The 22,901-nt window shown below is 36.0% G+C and overlaps 2 protein-coding genes and 1 long non-coding RNA gene across 3 annotated transcripts in view; 1 reads left to right on the top strand and 2 right to left on the bottom strand.

Annotated features, from left to right (window-relative positions):
* cdr2a (cerebellar degeneration-related protein 2a) overlaps nt 1-8,242 on the bottom strand; it is a 9,061-nt gene extending 819 nt beyond the window's left edge. The window contains exons 1-7 of the mRNA XM_038307719.1: nt 8,010-8,242; nt 5,350-5,462; nt 3,605-3,753; nt 3,327-3,503; nt 1,431-1,724; nt 403-676; nt 1-315 (exon numbers count right to left, since the gene is read on the bottom strand). The exon at nt 1-315 is cut by the window's left edge and continues 819 nt beyond it. Of these exons, the coding sequence (XP_038163647.1) occupies nt 40-315; nt 403-676; nt 1,431-1,724; nt 3,327-3,503; nt 3,605-3,753; nt 5,350-5,462; nt 8,010-8,088 (1,362 nt within the window). The 5' untranslated portion in view covers nt 8,089-8,242 and the 3' untranslated portion in view covers nt 1-39. The remainder of the gene's footprint in view (nt 316-402; nt 677-1,430; nt 1,725-3,326; nt 3,504-3,604; nt 3,754-5,349; nt 5,463-8,009) is intronic.
* A 1,074-nt stretch (nt 8,243-9,316) lies between these two features.
* mfsd13al (major facilitator superfamily domain containing 13a-like) lies at nt 9,317-15,263 on the top strand. Its single transcript, XM_038307811.1, has 7 exons — nt 9,317-9,753; nt 11,099-11,413; nt 11,495-11,926; nt 12,043-12,197; nt 12,284-12,367; nt 12,715-12,858; nt 14,026-15,263. Exons 1-7 carry the CDS (start codon nt 9,592-9,594, stop codon nt 14,165-14,167), a joined length of 1,434 nt encoding a protein of 477 aa, XP_038163739.1. The 5' UTR covers nt 9,317-9,591; the 3' UTR covers nt 14,168-15,263.
* Nucleotides 15,264-18,354: 3,091 nt separating this feature from the next.
* On the bottom strand, nt 18,355-19,555 carry LOC119798359. The gene is made up of 2 exons (XR_005282708.1): nt 19,446-19,555; nt 18,355-19,339 (listed from the first exon to the last, which is right to left on the bottom strand). It is a non-coding gene; the product is annotated as an uncharacterized LOC119798359 (long non-coding RNA).
* Between the last annotated feature and the right edge of the window lie 3,346 nt (nt 19,556-22,901).

Raw genomic sequence — 22,901 nt, 5'->3', positions numbered from 1 at the left:
GAAATCAAAGCAAATCTAGGGTAGATGAAGTAAGGACAGTCATTCTGCAGAATTATGGCTGCCTGCCGGTTGCCTGTTCTCGCTGAGATCCTCTTTAGTCTTTTGGATGCGGCTGAAGATCTCCTTGAAGAGAACTTTGTACTCAGGCTGCTGGCCGTCTTCAGGAAGAACCTTTAGATCAGAAGGTACAGCCGAGCTGGAGAAGCGACGGCGCGCCCATGCGTTGGCAGGGGAAACGCTGGAGGCCTGGACAGTTTTGTAACTCAATCCGTCTGTTGCATGACGGTAACGCTGCAGCAGCTCCTCGTATTTAACCTAAAAAACACAAACGTACTGTTAATAAGTGTTCTGGTGTGCTTCCCTAGATATAATTCAAACCCAGACATGCTGTGAATGAACAACCTGGAGGGCGCTGTACTGTGCGTCCACCTCATTGAGCAGAGAGATGCCTCTCTGTTTTACTGCCTCTGCCCTCCTGATGCACAGCTGCTCGTGACTACGGCGCAGCTCGTCTGTATTTGTGGCCTTTAAAACACTGTCGCTGTGACACCTCTGTCGAACTTGCTTCGTCTGCTCCTCTTCCTTCTCTGACGGGTCGCCTGCTTCACTCTGCCTTTCTTCAAAGGCAAAAAACACCGTTTCAGGCAGCAGGAGCTGCTCTGGTCTTCTGAATTTGCTGAGAAAACAGAAACAAGGATGCATTTTCAAATAATTGCAATTCACAGCATACCGATACCTAATTAAACTCCTTTTTGCAATCACACACTTTAATATGTTTTATTTAAAATTCATGGTATGCACCAACATTATGTATCACAAAAACAGTAAAAAAAAAAAAGTTTATCTTCTTAAAGATATAAATCTGAAACCCCAGCATGCATCCATATCCTTTTACTCTAACACCCCAATAAAATAAAGTAAAAAATCAGATTCCCTCCAAAACTACCACATAAATGAGGGCCATGACGTGAAAGAATAAAGACACTGAATGTATCCCAAAACACTAACCCAACTGTAAAGCATGGTGATGGCAGCATCATGCTGTGGGAATGCTTTTCGTTAGAGACAGGAAACCTGGCTGCCCAGAATTTATTAAAATATGGGGTGAGCTAAATAAGACAAGGAATTAAAAGTTATACATACTACATCAAAATATCAGCAGCCAGGCCTTTCAGGTGCAGATGAAAGCAAGTTTCACGTAACCTAATGCTAAAATGGACAGGAAGCAAGTTCACGGAGAATACTGGAACATCAGGATGAAATTAGAGTCTTAACTAGATAAAGTTAGAAGGTTGAATGCTGGGTTCAGAATAGTTGGAAGCATAAAATTTATTATTTGCCCGAATGGGTAGAAAGAGGGTTGCAGTAGACTAAACACAGACCTAAATGCATGAATAATGAAAACAGAAACACTTGCTAACAGTTCTAACCTGTTGGCACGCCACAGAAGTCGCAGCTGCTCCACCTCCTCTTCCAGCTCCATCTGCCGGGCCCAGCAGCCCTCTAGCCGGGCCAGCCGCTGCTCCAGGCCTCTATTCTCCCTGGATGTACATTCCATCTCCTGCTCTGCAGCCTCCCTACGGCTTCGCTCTGTGGCAATCTGCCTCTGAAGGGTTTGGATGGAGTGCTGTAGAGCCCGGTTCTCCTCCTCTGGGTCAGGGCTTCTGTCTCTGTCACAGAGGAAGCTCTGAGGAGACCACAGTCCATCGCTCTGAGTCAGATACCTGGGACAGAAATATGCATTTAATGCACGTTTATCATGAGAAATCATCTATTTTTGTAACCCGAGAAAAAAACCAAACAAAAGAAAAATCAAAAATGTATTACTCTGTAATTTACCTTTGCAGAAGACAATTTAATCTGTTTTAATACAAATTCTTTGAAAAATGGACTTAAAACTATAGCACACAGCCCACACTATTCACAGCCCACAATAAAATGTCCAAACACAACCGGCAATGTTCTTTGTTGACATTTTGTGGAAGAGAAAAATACAAAGCATTTCAGTTGGATTTCTTGTAAATTTGATTCACAGCAGTAATTACATTTGTTTTTCAGAAATAAAAATCTGAAAAGCATGGTATACACTGCCTATTAAAAATGTTTTAATAGAAAGTCTTCTGAAATAAATTTTTATTTGTTAACTAAAGCTTTTTTGTACTTCTTTTTGTACAGAAGGTTTCAGTCACAGAGGATCATTTAGATTTAGGGTGGACTCAGGGTCAAATAGAAAATGTATTTCACCTTAGTTCCAATCTCTCATCAAATCTGGTTAGTAGTTCCCTTTCTTTGAATTAGATTTCCAGGGTATGATGCTTCCACCATCAGGTTTCTACACTAGTATGGTTCTCACAATATGTTGTGCAATGATAGTATACCTCACAGAAAATGGTTTGCATGTGGGCTAAAAGTAACATTTAGACCTGAAGATCTTTGCAATCATGTTTTCCGTTTGTCAAATAACGATTAGGGGGAAACTGCAAATGGGCTCATGGTTGTTTTAAAAATATATCTGCAAAAATAAATAAATGGAAAAAGCAAACCAATCAAAACTAAAAAACTAAAATAAGCTGAGCTGTGAAATTTTACAGCTCCTTTCAGCACTGAGCTGTTCAAAGCTCTAGACCACCCCTGTCCTGCCTGGTGTGTGACTCTATATTTATCTTATTTGTTGCCTACTATTCATCAGTTAGACTCTTCAATAGGAACTGGTTGCATTGAATTTTATTGCAGCATGTCAAAGTAAAGGAAGCTAAGAGTTAAAGTATGCTACGCTTTCCCTCATTTTATTTCTAACATGGTGTTTGACAATAACTCTCCTTACACGTCAGTATTTTTGGCCCATTATTAATTATCAAAATCTTAAAAAAAAACACATTAAAAATTGTGAAAAGAGAAATATAAAAGGGTCACATGTATGACTACTTGCAACGGTCACACCTGTCCTGAAGCTAGCAGCTCTATGCGTGTTTATTTGCACAGTGCTAACAGTAGGGAGGGATTAACTTCCCTGTCCTGCAGACATCCTCTGGGTGATCTGCGGATGTCAATTCAGCATACAAAGGCTGAGAGTACTGAGGGTCATGAAACAGGATTAGCAGCTTCATCTGGCACCCATTGTATGCTCATATGAACAGAGTTTGGTGTTAAATAACAAATCAGCTGTAGAGTAGTTCATTATTACTCTGCAGGTAATAGTGATTTGTTACATAACCGTTTTGTTCCAGTCTACCTCACCACTTCCTCTTTGATTACAGTCCTCCCATCACAACCTGAGGTTACACCTGCAGCTGCATCATGTAATGAAGCCACCTCGTGAGTATTACCTGTCCTGCTGGAGGTCATACAGCTCCTTGAGACACGACACACTCTGTGCTCCGAAACTACGTCGCTGCTCTGCCAGCTCTCTCTTGTTTCTCTCTGCCTGAGCCGCCTTTAGCTCATCCATCTGGGTCTGCAGCTCCTCTATGAGGCTCTGGAGGCTCTCAATGGTCTCTGTTAAACTGGAATAAAAAGGAAAAAAATCACCACATTCAAATGTTTTAACTTTTAAAACAATCATAGTGATTCATATTATAAAGGTTAGGTTTGTTGGTTAACTGACCCGGTGATCTTAGTTTGGGCCAGCCGGTTGTCCTGCACTAGTCTTTGGTTGCTTTGCTCCACATCCCTGGCAGCCATGTCCAGCTGCTCGTACAGCTTAGCATGTTGGTCATTCATCTGACGCAGGAGCTCCACCTGTTTGCTCAGGTACTAATATAAAAGAAAAAAAAAATTACTTGTTCACATTTCAGAAATCCAACCGCAGACTAACAAATGAAAAAAAAAAACATTTTAGAAGCTGTGGCATCACCTTAAGGTACCGATTCATTCTTTCACTTAGGTAAATGATTAAAAAACAACCTAGAAATTCTATTTTACAGCCTGTTTTAATGTACATTTGTTCTACAGTGATGAATCTGATTATTTAGCATTTTCAAATCCGCATCTTCTTCAATATTCATTGACAAAAATGAGTACAAATAAATACAGCTTTCATTGCAGTAGCATATATTCCCAATAAAACCTTTCAAAAAATCTCAACTTTAGTTGTGTTAAATCTGTAAGAGAAAATAACTCTCACCACTTTGAATTTCTTTAGAATAAACCTAATAGAAAAAAAAATAACTTAAATTAGAGCTCCTTTGTAGCTGGGGTATAAATGTTGTGACAGACGATTTTCCCTTCCCCATAGCGCTTTAATAATCATAAAAAGTCTAAAACTAATTTCTATCTGTACAGACCCCTATTGATTTTGCCACCACACATAGAGCCAAATGATGAGAGAAGGGAATAAAAACAATCTCTTAAACTCTCTGTTACAATTTAGAGCAGATAAGCAACTATTAGACATTACATATCAGCTATTAGACATTAAATATCCTTATTATTCCTTCACAAGTGTAAAAATGTACAAACATAAGACTGATTAAATGTTTTTCTTAGCTTTAATGATGCCTTACAGCTGATAATAACAGAAAACTACCAAATAACAATTTCATCCAAGACTTTTCTGTTAACTGGATAACAAAATCAGCAGCTTCCATGAAAAAATAAAAAACAAATAAAAAAATTGCATAACTTCAGTGATTTCTAAGTAAATGTTCAGTTAGTTTGTGAAATATTACAACAACATCTGCCTTTTTATATGTCACTTATACAAACATAAGTTTTTAAGAGTTGGTTCTAGTTGAGCTAAACATACTCCAGCTTTATGGAGCCCCACTCACGTGTACTTGCAGCTTTGCATGTGGTCCTTGCAGTGCCAGACTTATTAGTACAAGGGTCATAGAGAAGTATTGGGATTAGCATAACAACTTTAATAAATCCTCATGCCGCAACTCTCTCCCTGCTGTAAACAAATTAAGACTCTTACATCTGCTGACCTACTGGGTGGCGTGTCCTCCAGGTTGTACAGATCAGCACTGTGGATAGGTTGAGATAATCTGGCAGCAAAATATAAGCTTTAATGTTGGACGTCTTTTAGCTAAAATAATGGTGTTTAACCAAGAAACTGCCCGACCTCAGCTATATTCAATTAATGATTCTGCAAATTGTTGCATCCAATAATAGAATAAATCAAAATCTTTCAAACTGGTGAAATATATTTCTTATATACTCTTAAAAACAATTATGGCAATTAAGATATTTCCAAATACCTCATAAAGTCAGATTAACCTGGATTAGATTTTTCACCATCCTGCTTTTTTGTTGATTTATGACACCATGCATCACGGTCAGATGTTCTACATAACTGAATGTTTACGGTCAAAGCAGCTGTTGTTTTTTCTTTCCCCAAACATTTCTGACCTCTATCTCCTGCAGCTGCTCCTGGTTGGTAGCATACATCTGCTGCAGGGCCTGCTCCAGGTCATGGTTCCGGTCCAGGAGAGTTTTGCCCAGCTCTGCTGCCAGATGGAGATCTAAACAAAGCAGAAACAAATTATTAACCACAAATTTTACAATGGAAACAGGCTGGAGTTGGCTTATGTAAGGATTACTTACACAAATAACTCATTGTATACTTTAAATATTCAGTACTTTTGGAAGAGTCCTCTGAATGCCTTGTTACTCTGCATCTGCTTAATTCCCACCAGCTCTGGACATTGTTAGCTGTCACAATTTTCTGTTTCTCTGGACAGCTGCACAGTATATTAAATCCTAACAACATCTGCTTGGGCGCAGAATTTAATAGGCATAATAATTCAAGTGTCTTGCATCCACACTCTTCCCATCTATGGTACATTTAGAGGGCGGAAAGGACTCTACTATTCTTTTAATTCCCATGATGAGACACAGGAGATCATGTAGAGTGTTGAAGACTTTGTCTAATTCAGGAATATTAAAATTTAGGGTTAATCATAACCTTAATGATTTTTGCAACTTTTAAAAATAATTCCACAGATTCATGCTTTTTCTAAAATTATACAAAATGTTCTGAGCAAACTCAATATTCTGGTTACTTACTTGAAACTGTCTAAATAATCTGTGCTGCACACGTGCCAATAGGTGGAAGGATCTAACCTGTGTTAGTTATAAACATCTCAGTAACTCGATACTAATCCCATTCTCTAAACTCGGAAAATGATGAGTTCCAGTCAGGCTCTGAGCACCTAAAACAGCATTTAAAAAACACCCTATGATGCTCTCTGCTCTGTAAATTCAGTCCAACATATGTGCTAAAGGGGCCAAAGGATTTGATAAACAACATCAAATTGATTCAATCAATTTTTTTATTCAATAGATAATGAACAAGTTTTGTTATTGATCTTTTCCAATTCTCATGTCGTACATTTCAATAGGTTTGTTATCTCATCATGGTAGGACACACAACATATAATCAATGGTTATTTAATAACGGGCCTTACTTCACATATAGTGTAGGATTCAATAAATAAATTAAAAAATGAATCAATTAGAGGACAATTCTACACAAAGAAACATCAATCCCCTGGTTGCATAACTGTGCACACCCATAAACTAATAATTATGGTAGAATTAGGCCAGCCTTCTGGAATACTGAATCCGATTAGCCTAAAATAAAGTTCAGTTGTTGTTTCGACACCTTCAAAGTATTCTGCCCACCATTATATAGCTAAAGCTATAAGTTCCAGAGAAGTTGGAGAACAGGACCTTTAATGTGCAAATGAAGAGCACACAAAATGATTAACAATTATACATATACACAGCATAGTATGGGGAAAAGAATAATAATATTTGGCACAATGCTGATCCTCCAAAGTATTAGGTTGTGAAGCTGCCAACAAGCCAACAATGATACGAAATGAGCTGAAGGTATTGCCCCCAAGTGCTGCTTGTGACCTACATGTGACAACAACCTTCTGGCATCAGGTCTGAGCTAAGGATTCTGGTTGTAAGAAAGAATGATTTTCTTCTACGGATAACCTCCAGGTCTGCCATCATTTTAAATTCTTGCAGGATTTTTTTTTTTTTAAATCAGGCAAAACCAAACCAAACAGCATGTTTTTCTTTTGTGTTATATCTAATAAAAGTTATGTGTTTAAAAAAAAAAAGATAAAAAAACAACAATAACACTGCTTGTCACAGAGGGCCACCATTTACAGTATTTTTTAGCCAGAGCTGAAGTTTGTAAATCAAGATGAATGAATTGTGTATAAATAGTTCTAAATACCTCAGTTTTAGTGGGCGGGGGATAAATAAATAAAAAACAAAGAGGTCGACTACAGATAGCTGAAAAGATATGTTCTCATTTGGTGACCTACTCTAAAAACTCTGAGCCATGCTTTGTTGTGAATTGGCTCTAAATTAATGCACTTCACAGAACTTCAAAGAAATTTAAATTAAGGGTATAGAGACCTTTACAACTGGTTTATTGCATTATGTTAATTTCTAAAACTGAAGGTTTGACAGCAGTTCGGTTGACCTCAGCAGAATACACTATGCATTATATCTGGAACTAGTATTTATCATAGCATCAATATATAATTAATCTTAAAGTATATCCAAAATGTTTGCACTTTAGAGGACAACTATATATTTATATACATTTAGTTTTTATTTTTATTTTTCCTCTGCTTTTGGCAGTTTTATGCCTTTGTAGATTTAGATATTATAATGCAGTCTTAAGAGTGAACTCTGCATAAATAATTCATTTTGCTATGATGGAAGCACATAGATTTATGACTTATTTTTGTTAAACAATAGAGGATGTGGCAGCCAGAGGAAGTCCTAAACAAAGAGCCTTCCCGTCTAAATTATTTCTAATCTTCCAACACATGATCAGTGCGCTCCTGTCTAAAGAGTAGCCCAAATTATTTTCTACAACAATTGCAAATCAGCTACTTTATTTAGTTATCAATAACAATAGATTTCCTTAAAGCATTTAAAGCATGAGCTCCAGTGGTTAGTGTGAGTAGCCACTACTTGTCAGCCTACAGTCAGCCAGACGCGGTTTTAGGGCGCGTCCTTCTCCAGCTGAGCGCACTTACCGTCCTCAATGTCCTGCTGGTTGTACCAGGAATCCACTTTCTTCTCAAACTCTTCTTCCAAAATCATATCCGTCAACATCTTTCAAGCTGAATTGTTTCCAGCTTACAGAAAACAGGAACCCAAAACTGCCAGTGTGACACCGTAGCTCAGAGTCGCGTCCCTTGTCTTCAAACCGGTCTACAGACGGTCTGCATCCTCTGTGAGAGCGGCTTTAACTTCTGTTGTCCAGAGCAACGTGGCAAAACCCTTTATGTACGTCAGGAAACCAGTAGGGGGCAGCAAAGAGACACGAGGAAGTTAGTAATTCTTTATAAGAAAAGTTTTTTTGTTTCTCTTATTTTGGAACTCATCGTCTGAATTATCCAAAGTGGATCGATGAAATGTGCAATAATGTCTAACATTTTATAGAGTTTAAAAACAACAACGCGCTGTTTTCCTTAAATGGCACTAGAGGGCGCTAACACTCAGATATAAAAACCTGGTGACTTGGTCGCCATATTGTGAAGGGCATGTCAGAATAAAAAATGATGATAATAATGATAGATAATTGTGTTTTATGTGTCAATAGAATTCTATTAAAGACAACCCATTCGTAAAACTTAGGTTTCACCAACAAAAGCAACCATCAGCCCACATGTAAACGTATAATACTGTTTTTTTTGTTGCAACAATACAGCATTTTCAAAAATGGTAAGTAAATATGTATATTAGCATGGATATGTAAGCAATTAAAATGGTTTTGTTTGGTTCAACAAAAGGTTTTGTATTGGGCATATTGTCAAGGTAGATCCAGACAGGGGCATTTTTAAGGTGAAAAATACCCTTTTAAGATAACAACCTTTGTGCATTTATCAAACATACTTTTCTTCAATGCATACTTTTGTATAAAAAATATTTTATTGATCTGCTGTCCTGCATTGTTCTAATCTTAAATGTTTTTCAATAGCTTTTAGTAGACAAATGATCATAATTAACAGGTATAAAGGCTTTTGTGTTTGTAAATTAAATGTAATAAAAAAAATATGCAGAGGAATTCTATCTATCTCTTTACATGTATGTATATATATATATATATATATATATATATATATATATATATATATATATATATATATATATATATATATATATATATATATAGGAGCTTCATGCATTCATGTATGACTCTTGCTTGTACCGTTTTCAAAAGGAAACTAGCCACTCACAATATGGCGGACGTTTACTGTTTGATGACTGGCATACATTACATCCAATCACAGAAGACTTAGTGGAGGAAATAAATTCCTGTAACCACCCAATGAGTCGTGTGTTCAATCCTAACTAAACACCACTCGGAAGTGTTTTCTGCATTAAGTTTGTTTAGATTCTGCTGGCTGCTGCTCGTTTCCTTATTCTTTCCAATGGTGACGTTGACGGGAAAAGGCGCACCTACAAATGAGAATAGAAAAACAAAACATCTCAGTTTTAAACGCGCCTTTCCTCCATAAGATCCTTTAAATGAGTTTTGCTTTTTGCGATGCATAACGTGAACTAGTTAGTTAGTCGCGTATTGGAGACATAGGAGGACTAACCAGCAACAACATGGCCCGACTATGGATGAACTTTGGGATCAACCATGCAGCTTTTGCATATGCCATGACTACACTGGGATCAGCCATGATCAACAATATTTTTAGCTTCTACTATGTCAAACTCTTTTTGAACAAGTACAATATATCTGAAGTAGCTTTCCACCAGTCACAAGTGAGTATCTTAGTAATGATTCTTCTGTTCAAAGGAGTTGCTTCCTGGATTTTTATAAGCATAAAGAAAACCTCCTCTCTCTTTTAAAAGGTTATTAAAATCATTAATTGCAGCTGCTCCATCAATTAAAGGTATTTTAATTCAGAATTTGTTATGAATCTCTTGATATAAACATTTTGATTAGGCTTTAACCTTTTAATTCTGTCACCATGCAAAAATATTTATTAATGCAAACCCTTTTATTTATATACTGCCACACATGTTAAGGCACTTTATAGAGACAACTCAGTCGGATTGGTTCAAGGTTTATATCTAAAGAAAACCAGCTGATTGCATCAATGGAGAGGAAAACTCTCTTTAACAAGAGGATATCTCCAGCAGGAGCAGGCTTAGTATGAGCAGCCATCTGCTGAGGCTAACAAGGCCTTCAAGGAGAGAGAAGCAGACGTACAGAAAGAAGCAAAGATACAAATGGTAATGAACTGTAATGCATTTTGTCATGTCATTATCTTAAGTATATATATTTTTTAGAAGTAAACATTAAAGTTAACGCAAAGTGATGAGAACCTAAGTGAATTGCAAGGGAATTTACATATTTTAAATCACCATAATGTGGGACAATTTGTTGAGACTGATTTGAAATGTTAGTTTTCTACTGATGGGTTTTAAATAAGACTTCTTTTTGCTAAAATTTTGGAAGAAATTGTTAGAAGCCTGACTCTATGGGTTTTCCAGGTCATATCAACTACAACATTCTTTTAAAAAAAAAAGGCAGTCTGTCTTGAACTCAGTTTTTCTATGTATTTTTCATACCTTTGGGTGTTGGTTTCAGTTCTGAATGCATGCAGCTGAGCAACCTGGAGTGAAAAATGCATTTTTCTTAAGAACATGGAGGCCGATCCTCCATTATACCAAGTCAGATGCAAATCCATGACCCAGCCTTGTTTGAATATGTATGAGTTGTTTACTTCAGTCACCTGAATCCTGATAAGACTGTCCTTGCAAGTTTTTAAGAATGAGTTTAAATGTAGCGTTATAAACACTAGAAAAACTGAAATAAAAATGTAAAAATATTTAAACATTTTGCATTTAAGATAAACACTTTTTCATCTGTGAATATGCTCTATCCAGAACTCCTCGAGTGGAAAAGTTTTAGTTTCACCTGGTTTAAATTCGTAATAAATCTTCTTTAAGGAACCTTTGGCTATCCGATTATTGCTCGATAAATCGAAAAAAAAATCGAAATAGAAAAAAATCATTTAGTCCTTTAAATGCATTTCTTAGAAATTCACCAGTGAATGCATTGTGCCGTACCTGTTAACAATTAAATACTCCCTCCCCACAGGTGGTGTACATGGTGTGGAATGCAGTCAATGACCCTCTGTTTGGTTACCTGCAAGATAACTCCAGGGTCCCTTGCTGCTCTCAGCGACGTCTCTCCATCCTGTACGGCGCTCCCCTCTACTCTCTGGCTTTTCTCATTGCCTGGTTCCCGTGGCGCTCCTACTCCCCAGATGACTGGATGAATGGTTTACACCTGACGGTGGCGCTGTGTGCCTTTGACGGCATGCTGACTTTCGTGCTGCTGGCACAGTGTGCCTTATTCGCAGAGATTTCCAGCCAACATCAGAATCGTTTAAGACTCATAAAATACAGCCAGGTAAGCCCACCACAGCTGCCCTGGTCCATTTAAAGTCAGTACAGTACGTCCAACTTATACCTCTTTTTGTCTTTGTCTCAGGTGGCTTCCCTCATCGGGTCGTCCAGTGTTCTTTTCTGTGGCATGGTGTCCACAAACATGGAAAACTTCTCAGCTTTCCAGTCATTCACAGTGCTGATTGCCATAATAAGCTGCATCTGCATGATGTACACTGGTATGCACAGTGAAAGCCGCTTTGATTATGGTAAAATATCTGAGTCAGATGTTCAGGGTTGCGCCGACCAGGCGGCACATAAACCAGCATGCTCCTTCTCCATGTTAAAGACACAGACATGGCAGATTCTCACCAACAGAGACTTTCAGCTGTTTGTGACCATGAACTTCTTCCAGGTGTTCATGTTGGCTTTCTTAAATAACTTCACCATGATATTCACCGAGCACCTGATTCCTCCAGATGCCCTTCCGTCATTAGCCAAGAGCCTCATGTATGGGGCTGGATTCATCTTACCACAGGTTAATGCTCTTTTTTTACATTTAAAGGATTGACATGTTGGTGTGTTCTTTTTTTTTCTGCATCTACATGTTAATTTTCTATAATTATTTCTATTTTTTCACTGTATCCTCTCCAGCTTTTAGTTCTAAGTAGTCAGAGTCTGCTGCAAAGTCTTGGCTACTACAGGATCATCCTCTACACCTTTATCTTTGAGGCTGGAATGGCAGTCCTCATGCTTGCACTTGGTCCTCAAAGTTACTACTTCTTGGCATTTTTCCTCACTATAAATATGTAAGCAGCTTTGATTATACTGTTGACTGTTTTCTATGCATAACATAAAGCATGTTTTAATTTTCTGTTCTCTTTCCTTCATGCAGGGTGATTATACAAGCAGCCTTCAGTCTCTTTGGCCTGCCTCTGGCTGATATCATCGATGTAGATTTGCAGAAATACAAGCGCAGGTAAAAAAAACAAAAGAAAAAAACCCTGCTACATTAAAGGCATTAAATTAAATTAGATACGCTGATATATTTTCTAAATTTCTTTGACAGACTTGCAGTATTTTTATTAAGAAGTTCCCTTCAATTAATAAGGTTTACCCTCTTTCAAAGAGCTTTATACCCTAATTTTGTTTGGAAATGCAAATTGGATTGCTGTTTCAATGTCAGAATGTGCTTGATTTGACAAAGATAACAGTTTGGCTTTAATTTTTGAAATGATCCTGTAAAGCTAGTGGAGGCTTTTGTTTGGAATCAAAATGGATTACATGAACTTTATATGATTTTGTTGATGTTTTGTGTTTTTTTAGCTCTCCTCTCTCCTCCATGGTGTTTGGAACTAATGCTCTGTTCACCAAGCCAGCCCAGTCTCTGGCTCCAATGATAGTCCTTAATATCGTAAACCACTTTGGGTATGAGGAGCTGAAAGATGTGGCCAAGGAGTCAAATCAAAGGTATATGCAATTCATTGCACCAACAACAATGATTATTTTTTTATTTGTTCTTTAACTTTTATAAATGAATATCTAAAAAAAATAATTTCTAGCCTTTAAATGTATAGATTTAATTTCTTAAGTTAACACTTAATCTGCCCATTTTCACCAATATATTATTGTTATTGATAATAATTGCAATGAATTTAAGCTAACTGCACAGAAGAAAATCAAATTCTGCCAGAAAACTGGGAACATGTTCCGAAAATAGAAAACTTTCCACAAAATATATGATAGATCATATTGGTTTTGTTAAGCTCTGTTACAAAATGATTTGAAGTTTGAATCAATTAATTTATATATACATTTATTTCTGTCTTATTCAAATCAAGTATTTGAGCTGTTTGTCATTTATTCCAAATTGTCTTTTTAGATCGAACTGACAAAACGCTGACATTTATTTGAATAAACAACTAAGTAACACTGTCAAAATAATCCCAGTCTGGGAGCTGAAGCAAGAACTGACATTATTTTACCTTTAGCATCGACATAGTAAATGATTAATAGATAATGACTTACTTCTTTCAGTTCAAAGGTCACAGGTAACCTAATTTTAAAGCCAAATAGCGAAACTGTGTGTATACAAGAAAATTGCAGAATATTTGGAATGGATGGCATGGCCAAGATTAAATTTAGGCCATGCCATTCATTTCCTCAGTATCATGATATTCTAATTTTGGTTATTACAATATAAGCTTGATGTTGATATAGACAAAATAAAGAATGCCCACAACAGATGCCTGTACACATTTATGATAATTATTCTTAATTAGTTTATAAAACTCTTTCAATGCAACATTTTAGAAATATGATCTTTGAAAAACAGAATTCATAAAGCTATATCAACCCAGAATGTCAGTCACTGATAAATGCTGTAGTTTATATTGAAATATTGGTGTTTCAATTGATAGTATTAATTAAATTGTTAATTGAATAATTATATATGAAGGTAGATGTTGATATTGAATTATTCTTCAGTCCCAATATATTAGATTCAATTAATGAATATAACTTTAGAAAACGTTTTTAAGACCTTTTGGAATATGTTTGCTCAATAAAGGTATTTTATGAGAAAAAAAGAGCTGGAAATGAAATTAATTCTTTGTTTTTCTTCCATTTCATTTCTAGTGCTTTGGAAAACCTCCACAGTGTTATGTTCTACTTGGTCTGCCTGGTGCCTATGTGTATCGCCATTCTGCAATTTCTGGCTTGGAGGCCATTTTCCATCCGCAACAGTCACACAGTTGACTTGAAGTACATCGACACCTAGAAAGCTGATGATGTGTTAAACAATTGGTTTCTTTGTGTTAGTGTAAGACAGAAGTGTAGCTTTTTGGAAATGCAGGGATTTATAAGGTCATATTGATCGTTTAAAGGTTTCTAAAGACTTACGTAAGGTGAAATAAAGCCCAAAATCAAATACTGATCTAAAAGTGAAGCCAACATGAGGAAGTTTGGTGTTAAATGAAAACTATACAGAGATCCTACAGGTAATAAACCCCTTCCACCTTTAGTAGTAATAACATGAAGTTTGCTGTGTAAGAATCAATCATCTCCATTGTAGGAAACACTTCCCTTTACAGCATCACTAAAGTTTGTTTTAGAGCAAACTTTTTGTTTTTGCTGTTCCTACTTTAAATCCTTTCACCAGATCCGGTTTGTTTCCTCATGCCTTGAATGACCTTGCTATGCCTCTGCTTTGGCTGACATGTGGTCTGATATTTGGCTAACATGCTTTCCTATGCAGATGCATTCACAAGTGACAAGACAGCTGCAAATTGTGCTGTTTAAAATTTTTTTTTTAATTTGTTTTGCCCATTTTGGCAAGTTATGATCACAATTGTTGTTTTATGAATTGAGGACTCTGAGAGCAGCTGGCGTCCATGTTCCCCAATGTTTATTTTTTGCATTTGGCCTTGCTTTGATAAAAACAATATTACTTGATAAAGTCTAGTATATGTTTTTGAACACTTTAGATTTAAGCAATGTTACATCCAGATAAAGAGAACACCAATTGGACAATATCCTGATCCATAAAGCCTTGACCTCAAACAGGGTGTGCTTTCTCCTCAAAATGATTATAACCTTTCTAATCGAAAGAAATGTGTTGTAACAGTTGATAGGTCGGTTTAAGTATATACAAATTAAAAAATGCAAATATTTGACTCAAAATATTATACTTTCAAGTTATTTCTATCACCTGTGATAACCGGTTTCCTCTGCGTATTGATTACTGACATTAAATGTTCCTTCTGTTAAGCCCGGTCCTGTTCCTGGACCCCTGCAGGAACTGTACTCTGAACTGTGAACAATATCCTTCAAAGAAAAAAAGTGTTTTATAAAGGTACAGAATCCACTCTACTTACTCAGGCTTACTCAACTTACTCAAACTGTGTGTAAAGAAAACCTTTAAGTTATTTTTTTGCTTAAGAAATGCAAGATGGAGCAGTTAATACAGATGTTTACAGCTTGTCACTCCTTTAAACCAATGTTAATTTAATGTTTTACCACTCCAGGCCTTTTCTTTTTATAAAGAAACATCCAGATTAAGATTTTTTTTTTTTTATCAATTTCTTAGGGTTTAATACATTCATTTGGGGCCTTTTTCAAAGTTAGATGTTTTTTTTTTTGTATAGATGTATGGTGTTGCTGACGGAAATGCCTTTAATGAATATAAGATAATTTTTCTATGTTCAGGTGCATGTATGAATGACAAAACCCATTTTGTGTTAAAATAGGTTTATCTGTACTGTATGTAAAGAGAGACAGGATCAAACTGTCATTAAAGTGAAAGCCAAATATATATATTTTTTTAAATATGTAGAGAACAATGCTTTAACTTTGTTATTGTCACTTGTATCTGATATCATACACTACATGGTTTTACAATTAAGTTTGCAAAGGGAAGGAAGGTTTAGAGGGAAACACCACAATGATGCTTAAAGTATTGCAGATGTTTGAAATTAAATATCAGCTTTAATGAAAGGAGCGAAATGATTGGAATCCTTATGGAAAACTAAGTGAAATTTAAACTTGAAGAGTCATGCTTGTTCATGTAATTAACAAATTAAACTGTTTTTGGCACATATTGTCTGCACATCTTTTATCTCTAGTTTTCATGCTGTGTTAATAGATCCGATAAGGACACCATTTGTGTTGTAAGTTTTGCTAGCCAATGTGATGATCCTCACATTTGGACAAGCTCCCTCCATCTGTAACTTACATTGTTGACTCCACCAATCAATACATTTCAATCCAAACCTGTAACAGAGGGGTTCCACAGACGGGGTTCGTAAGTCATCTTTTGCTGCACCTTTCACTTGTGACTTAAACATGATTATACAATTTATGTATGGTTAAAATGTTTTTGTAGGCATTTTAAACAATTATGCAGCAAATGAGGAAGAGGCTCAGAAACATGACACTAAAAAAGCCTAATGTTTAACACCGTGAAAGAGGCCTGTTGAAACTAAGGATTCCTGTACTACAATCTAGCACTGTACAAATCCGAGGCCATGGAGAAAGTGATAGTTTTATATTTCCAAAGAGGAAGTGAAGGAGAGGTAACCTTCCATTGAAACTGCTGATCAGCTATAATAAATGCACAGCGGGAAACATTTTGATGAGCTGCTTTACGATTTTGTTTTTCAGCTGCACCAAATACTAAAAAAAGACACAGAGCAGTGGCATGCACAGACTTTTTGAAGGGCAGGAACGGAAAGAAAAGAAAGGGGCACATCCTCACCTATATAGGCACCTTCTGGTTCCAGAACGAGCCCTTAAGCTTGAGTTTTGGCTCATGAGAGGGCTGCAGAGAGGCACTTTAGGACAAGTCTTTCAACAAAATCTGTAAGGAGGGGCGGAGCAGGAAAACAATGCATGGAACCGTTGTAATAGAGGTACCAATAGAAAAAAAACTATACAGGATATACTGCTCAAAAAAGGAAAACAATATAATAATCCTTGACATTTTGGTATGACTGAAAATTAGGTTGATTTCTTTGCTGTAGCATTCATTTATAGAATTTCTCACTTTTTCTAGAGTTTTTTAGGGAATCATCTTTTTTTCTTAAAGGTTTTGTGGAGGGTTTTTGTGAATTTAGACCTGACCTTTCCACCTTAAAAAGAAATGCAATTGCACAACCCTTTACCCGTTTCTGAGGGGGAACGCCTATTCAATGTGTGCGAGAGCATGCCTGTTTCTCCTCGTGCACGCTCTGTTTAAAAGTTGCTGTTCTCTAAGCTTATACAAGTTTACTGTGCCCAAACGTCCGCTCTAACCGCTAAATCCCTCAATCACTATAGACAGAAGGGACTATATAGTGGAATTTATAGTGAACTCAGTTAACTTACAGTTCGGACAGATGACCAATGCTTTTTTTTCTCCCCTTTGGTCGCGTAACTCCTCCGTCGCGCAGTGACTGCGCCATCTTTGTTACTAGTTGCTGCTGTGATTTCAAATCCCATAATGCTTTGCGAGGAGAGCTCTTTCCGCGCAAAGCATTCCTGGATATACCTGCCTCTTCTGAGGCCCTTCTTCTCATAAAGTACTTCGTAGAAACTTTTTCTCTTACAAGAAAAAGAACTTTGGTGGAAAAAGGTGAGCTTCAATGACTGGCTGAAACTGTAGCTCACCACAGATATATTCCTAAAAGTGTGCAGGTGCAGAAAAAGGTGGCTAATGGGTTGAGCACGTAGGACAGCCTTATGTAAACATATCACCAGAATGACTGACAATTAGGAGGACCAGTTATTTAAATGATCCACCCGGAAATAAAAGATCATCCTCTATACCTTTAATTCGAACAACACCCTGGATGTCATTTTGCTTGTAAAGCACAGCAAATTAATACAATAAATTGTTTCTGTAAAACCCCATTGACTAGGACACATTTTAATTATAACAAGCATTAAAAACTTTTATATTAAACAATTATTCCTTTATGCCAAATTTCTTAAAACAATTTTAAAGATATTTGCTGTTGCAAAAATGCAATTTTTTCTTTTTCGAAGAAATTAATTTCCAAAACTCTTTTAAAACTAAGTCTGTTATGTGTCGCAGAAAACTGGTTTATTCTTTTAATTCAGGCATATTTTTCATCTAAATATCGCAAAAATAAAATTCAAGTTGCCTAAGTAATAAACAAATAACCAGTACAGATACTTAAATAGAGAAAAATCAGCCATTGTCTTAAAAAATCTTATAGCAGTTTGCTTTAGCATACTGCAGCGGCACTATAGGCTGGTGTATTTAACTTCCATGACCATTAGATATGATAAAAGATTGTTACACTATAGATAAAAGTAACTTTTCCTAACAAAGTGACACATTGTACCATTTACATAAAAACTATTCAGCCTAATACTTAATATATCTTTAACAATAGATTATACTTCAAACTGAAAAGGTATTGAGCTGTTTACTGTTGGTGGTAGCCTAATATTAAAACAGTAAAGTTATTGAGGATGATAATTTATTAAATGGTAGAATTAGAGAAGGGTTAGTTGGTACAGTCAATAACTGAAGTTATCCAAACTTTATTTGTCCTTCATTTTAGGACAACTTAATCTAAAGGACCCCTCAGAGAGTAAAACATAACACCACTAGAATGTGGAGCAGTAGAGACATATTCTCTGCGGTGATCAATTAGTCTTAATCTCTGTCTATGTCAGGATTGTGTCAGCTTTAAAGTTAGGTGCTGAGGAGAATAACAGTGTTAATAAGTTTCAAGGCAAATGATCCAATACTTTTGGCAACAGGGTGTTCTTTCTTTTTAGTGGGTAATAAGACTCAGAGTCTCACAAAATGATCATAAAGAAAGAAAAGAGACTTCAAAAGAAATCTGGGTGTTTGAATCAATACCTTGAAATTCAGTCTTGAGCAAGAATCTTTAAAAAATTTATTTAAAAATTTTTTTTTTGGCTTCTGGAAATTGCTCTACAAAAAGGCTTCTTAGCCCTACCAGTGTTTATTACATCTTAGGAGCTATACTCTACTCCATTCCTCATGTTTTCCTAATGCTTTTTAAAACCAGCGATCAGATATGCATGCCCTTTTTAGAACTTAATATTTTATTAAGAATAATCCATATTAATATTTCACATTTAGTCCACCTTCTGTCACGCAGAAACTCCCCCAGTTACAACTCAGAAACAAACTTGCAGGGACTAGTTGATCGGAGCAGAAAGCTGCACAGAAAGATGATCAATGATAAGCCACTAAGCCCCCTTACTTAGCACCATTACTGTGCAGAAAATGTTTCTCTCATTTCACTGGCAAGCTTGAGCAAAAAAACCAACCAGTGTACTGACTTATTCATCATTCCTTTTGAGTCAGACATGTTTCATAGCTTTGCAATATCCTCCTGAAGCAGTTTTTAGATCAACCTCAGACATTTTGATAGATGTCGTCAGTAGTTATGATACCATCCTCACTTGCTGCCTGAAAGACATTAAGAGTTGTTGTTCTTTACTTAATGCAACAGCAGAAGTAAATGCAATCTATTTGTTGAGAAACTGCGAACCCAAAGTGCTGCAACATATTATACCTCAACTTGGGAGTTGTTTCCTCTTGTACTTGGTTTCCTTTTGCTCAGGTTCACCCTGCTGTGGAGTTCTTGCACCACGTCTCTGAACTGTGTTTTCTTCTTTAAGCTATTCTGTTGGAAATTGTTCAGAATGAACAATAAATCAGATATTCAGTATTTGGAAAGTGTTTATATCATGGTGTTTGTGACACCTTGTCTGAACAGGAATTTGCAGCCCCTGTATTTCAGTTTCCTCTTTTTGCTCTTAAGGGCTTTAACCCCTGTTAGAAAGCAGCTAACACCACAGAATAGAGAAAAAAAGAAACACTTAAATTACCATTTCGGTTTTAGATGTCCTTTTGCAAAATGTCAGATTAAAGCCTTGCTGAAATAGAAAAAATAAAGTTTATTGCAACCTTTTTTGTCTTGCTCTGTATGCATGATCACTTCACACATATTCATAATTTACCTTCCTTACAACAATAAGTGTCACTATAGACACGCAATAGATGGCCAGGAGGGTAAATGAGAACCACAGAAGAAATTTTTTCACCATTGCTGTGACCGATGCTGAAACATAAAAAAAACTTGTTTATCTTATTCATATCAGCAGAAACACTGTGAGATATTTCTTATTTTCCAAGTTACTCTCCCCTTACCTTCCACTATCAGAGTTGTTCCCTCACATACAAATGGCAGGTCGCAGTCCCCTGTTCCTTCTTTTGTTGCAGCGCATAGGTAGATCCCAGTGTCGCTGACATTAAGTGAATTAATTTCTAAAGAGCCTCCATTCCGATTGTACTTTGCATTACGTATAAGAAGCTGGTGAGAACCTTCTTTAACAAAAAACCATTCAAACTGCAGGCTTTCATGTGATTTTTTTGGCTTAACACAACAACTTAAAACAGCTTTTTGTCCTGCAGTTTTCCATATTTCCCTCGTCGATGGAGAAAAGCAGCTGTCTGATTTTTGTGTGCTTCCTAGAATATAGACCAGTAAATAGCCTTTGATTAGTCTTTCGGAACAGATGCAGAATTGCTGCCAAACTAACGTTTTTTTTTTTTTTATGGATTGCCAAGCTACTAATGTGAAAATGTGAATCAGTATGTATGTTGTTACCCCAAAAAGTGCCCATTTCTTACCTGTATCGACCAGATGAACTAGCAGGAGAGGCAGCCAAACCAGAGGCTTCATGTCGGTAGCTTAACAGCTTGTGAGTGATCTTATGATTTCCTGTCTGAGGTGATGATAAATGACTGACAACATGGGAAGAAGATTGTACTGAACTTCCTCAATGCTAACTTCCTTATTTTCCTCTGCATAACAAATGAATGCTGACATCTTAAGTTAACTTGTAGATCCATTAATGAGCACCAAAAAATATTCACACCCAATTTCAGTTTGTCATTTTCCAAATTTACAACCACTAATTCAAAGAATTGTATTTGAATTTCAGATGTGGATACAAAAGTATACAAAAATCTTAAAGTAAGAGTAGCACATTTTTACTCAAGTAGAAATTGAAAGTATCGATACAAGTAAATACTCAAGTAAAAGTAATGAAGTACCTGGTAAACTGGCGACTTAAGTATTAAGCCTAGACATGTAAAATCTGATTTAATGTTTAAACTTATGTAAGCACACAGAGGTATATAGAGATTCTGGTATTTTAAAATGTGCAATAAAGATACTTATAAATTACATGATTGTAAAAACAAATTAGGGAGAAGAAACTCTTTTTCAAATCTTTTTGCTTTTACCATCATATCTACTGAGCACAGTAAAGAACACCTACTTATAAAAGTTTTTTTTTTTTTTTTAAGTACAGTAATTGTTAAACTTTATAGGAATTACCAATATGAAACACTGGATAAATGTGGATGGGAAGGAGCCGGTACATTCTTTGCTTATTTTCTTTTAAAAGTGCACCGTGCATATTTATTCATCTTTATAATAAAATAGTTTGCAGAATCACCATTTGGTGCAATCACAATGACGTGGTCTGTTGCCTGTTATGTATAAGCTTTGTATGTTGAAAGGTTGAATATTTTGCCAAATTTTTTAATGTAAAATCATTCAAGCTCTGTCAGATTGTTTGGAGAGGGTCTGTTAAAAGTATTGTTTAAGAACTGTGCAGATTTCCAGTTGAATAAGGGTTGACTGGTTCATTCTAACACATATTAGACGTAGACAAAGTTTATTGTCATCTTGTATATAGAGAGTGTTTACAAAATGAAATCTTGATGCATACAGATTTTCAACAGAGAGTGAGCAGCTTACAACAGTGAAATGAACATTTCCATTTATAAAGTGCAAGAGTGATCAAGAATGTCATAGTTTGCAGCTTACTAGGCGGAATATTTTGAAGAAATTCTTGCAGATTATCAAAGGGCAGTAGCAGTCGTTGCCTTTACAGTGCAGCCATCTTGGAGAAAAGCCTACCTTGTTAAAGGTAAGGATCTTCACAGCATGATTAGTTTATTTTCCAGCAAGATATTTCGTGATGAGCATAGTTTATTCGTATTACTCTGCAGTGAAAGTTTTTCACCTCTTTGTATTTTTAAATAAAGTCAAAAGAATAATTTAATCTGACAAGGGTACTGTCTTCTACTTATGTGTATTTGTCTCGTCATCGTTTTTATCAACTCTGCATATTTCATTCCCCTGCTAAAGAAAAGCATTTTCAGGGGGCATTAATACTACCATGTTTCAGTATGCACATTTCATGTTTAAATGATTTGCTGTGTAGGGTTTTCTATGCACTTTTTCATTTTGCATCTAGAAAGTTCCACAGTTCTGTATTGTTGACCTCCAACTCTCTTCTGGACTTACTATGAGCTGCTGGAATACCTTTATGATAAATGCTGTCCTTGTTTGTTTTGTCAGTTTAAGTAAACTTCCTTGTCCATGGTTGTACAGAGAATATTTTTTATATATCAGTAGACTGTTTTATTTATAAGTGCCTTCTAAGACACTTGGTTGTATTGATTTCACTTGATTTTATTCTGGTGTATTTGAGTAAATATGGAGGACCAACTCTGCCATATTTAAAAACAAATACAGAAATAAATAAATGCTCAAAAAATATATAAGCATACAATTAATTGCCAACAAAAATACAATAAACAAATAAATGTAAGTAGAAATTAAATTATAAAGTGAGACATAAATGTATATAACTCTTAATTAGCTTCTTTATTTATTTGCCTTTGTAATATTTACGTTATTAATTTTTTTGTCCTTTATATTCTTCAACTTTATTTTTTAATTACTTATATTTTTAAGTATTGATTTATGTGCATGTTATAATATTTTAGTCTGTTTTATTCTTCCATTGTATTTTTTTTACCTTAGTTATTTCTTTGCCGCTGTTTATTTCTGTCTGCCCTTTTTACATTTCTCTCTGCCCTTTTTACATTTCTCTATGCATTTCTGCCTCATTATGCAAATGAGGAGGGGGTGTGTCCTAGAGAGTCA

This window comes from Cyprinodon tularosa, unplaced genomic scaffold (assembly GCF_016077235.1).
Source record: "Cyprinodon tularosa strain WSP-4 unplaced genomic scaffold, ASM1607723v1 ctg62, whole genome shotgun sequence".
NCBI lineage: Eukaryota > Metazoa > Chordata > Actinopteri > Cyprinodontiformes > Cyprinodontidae > Cyprinodon > Cyprinodon tularosa.
This window is presented reverse-complemented; position numbering and strand designations above follow the sequence as displayed.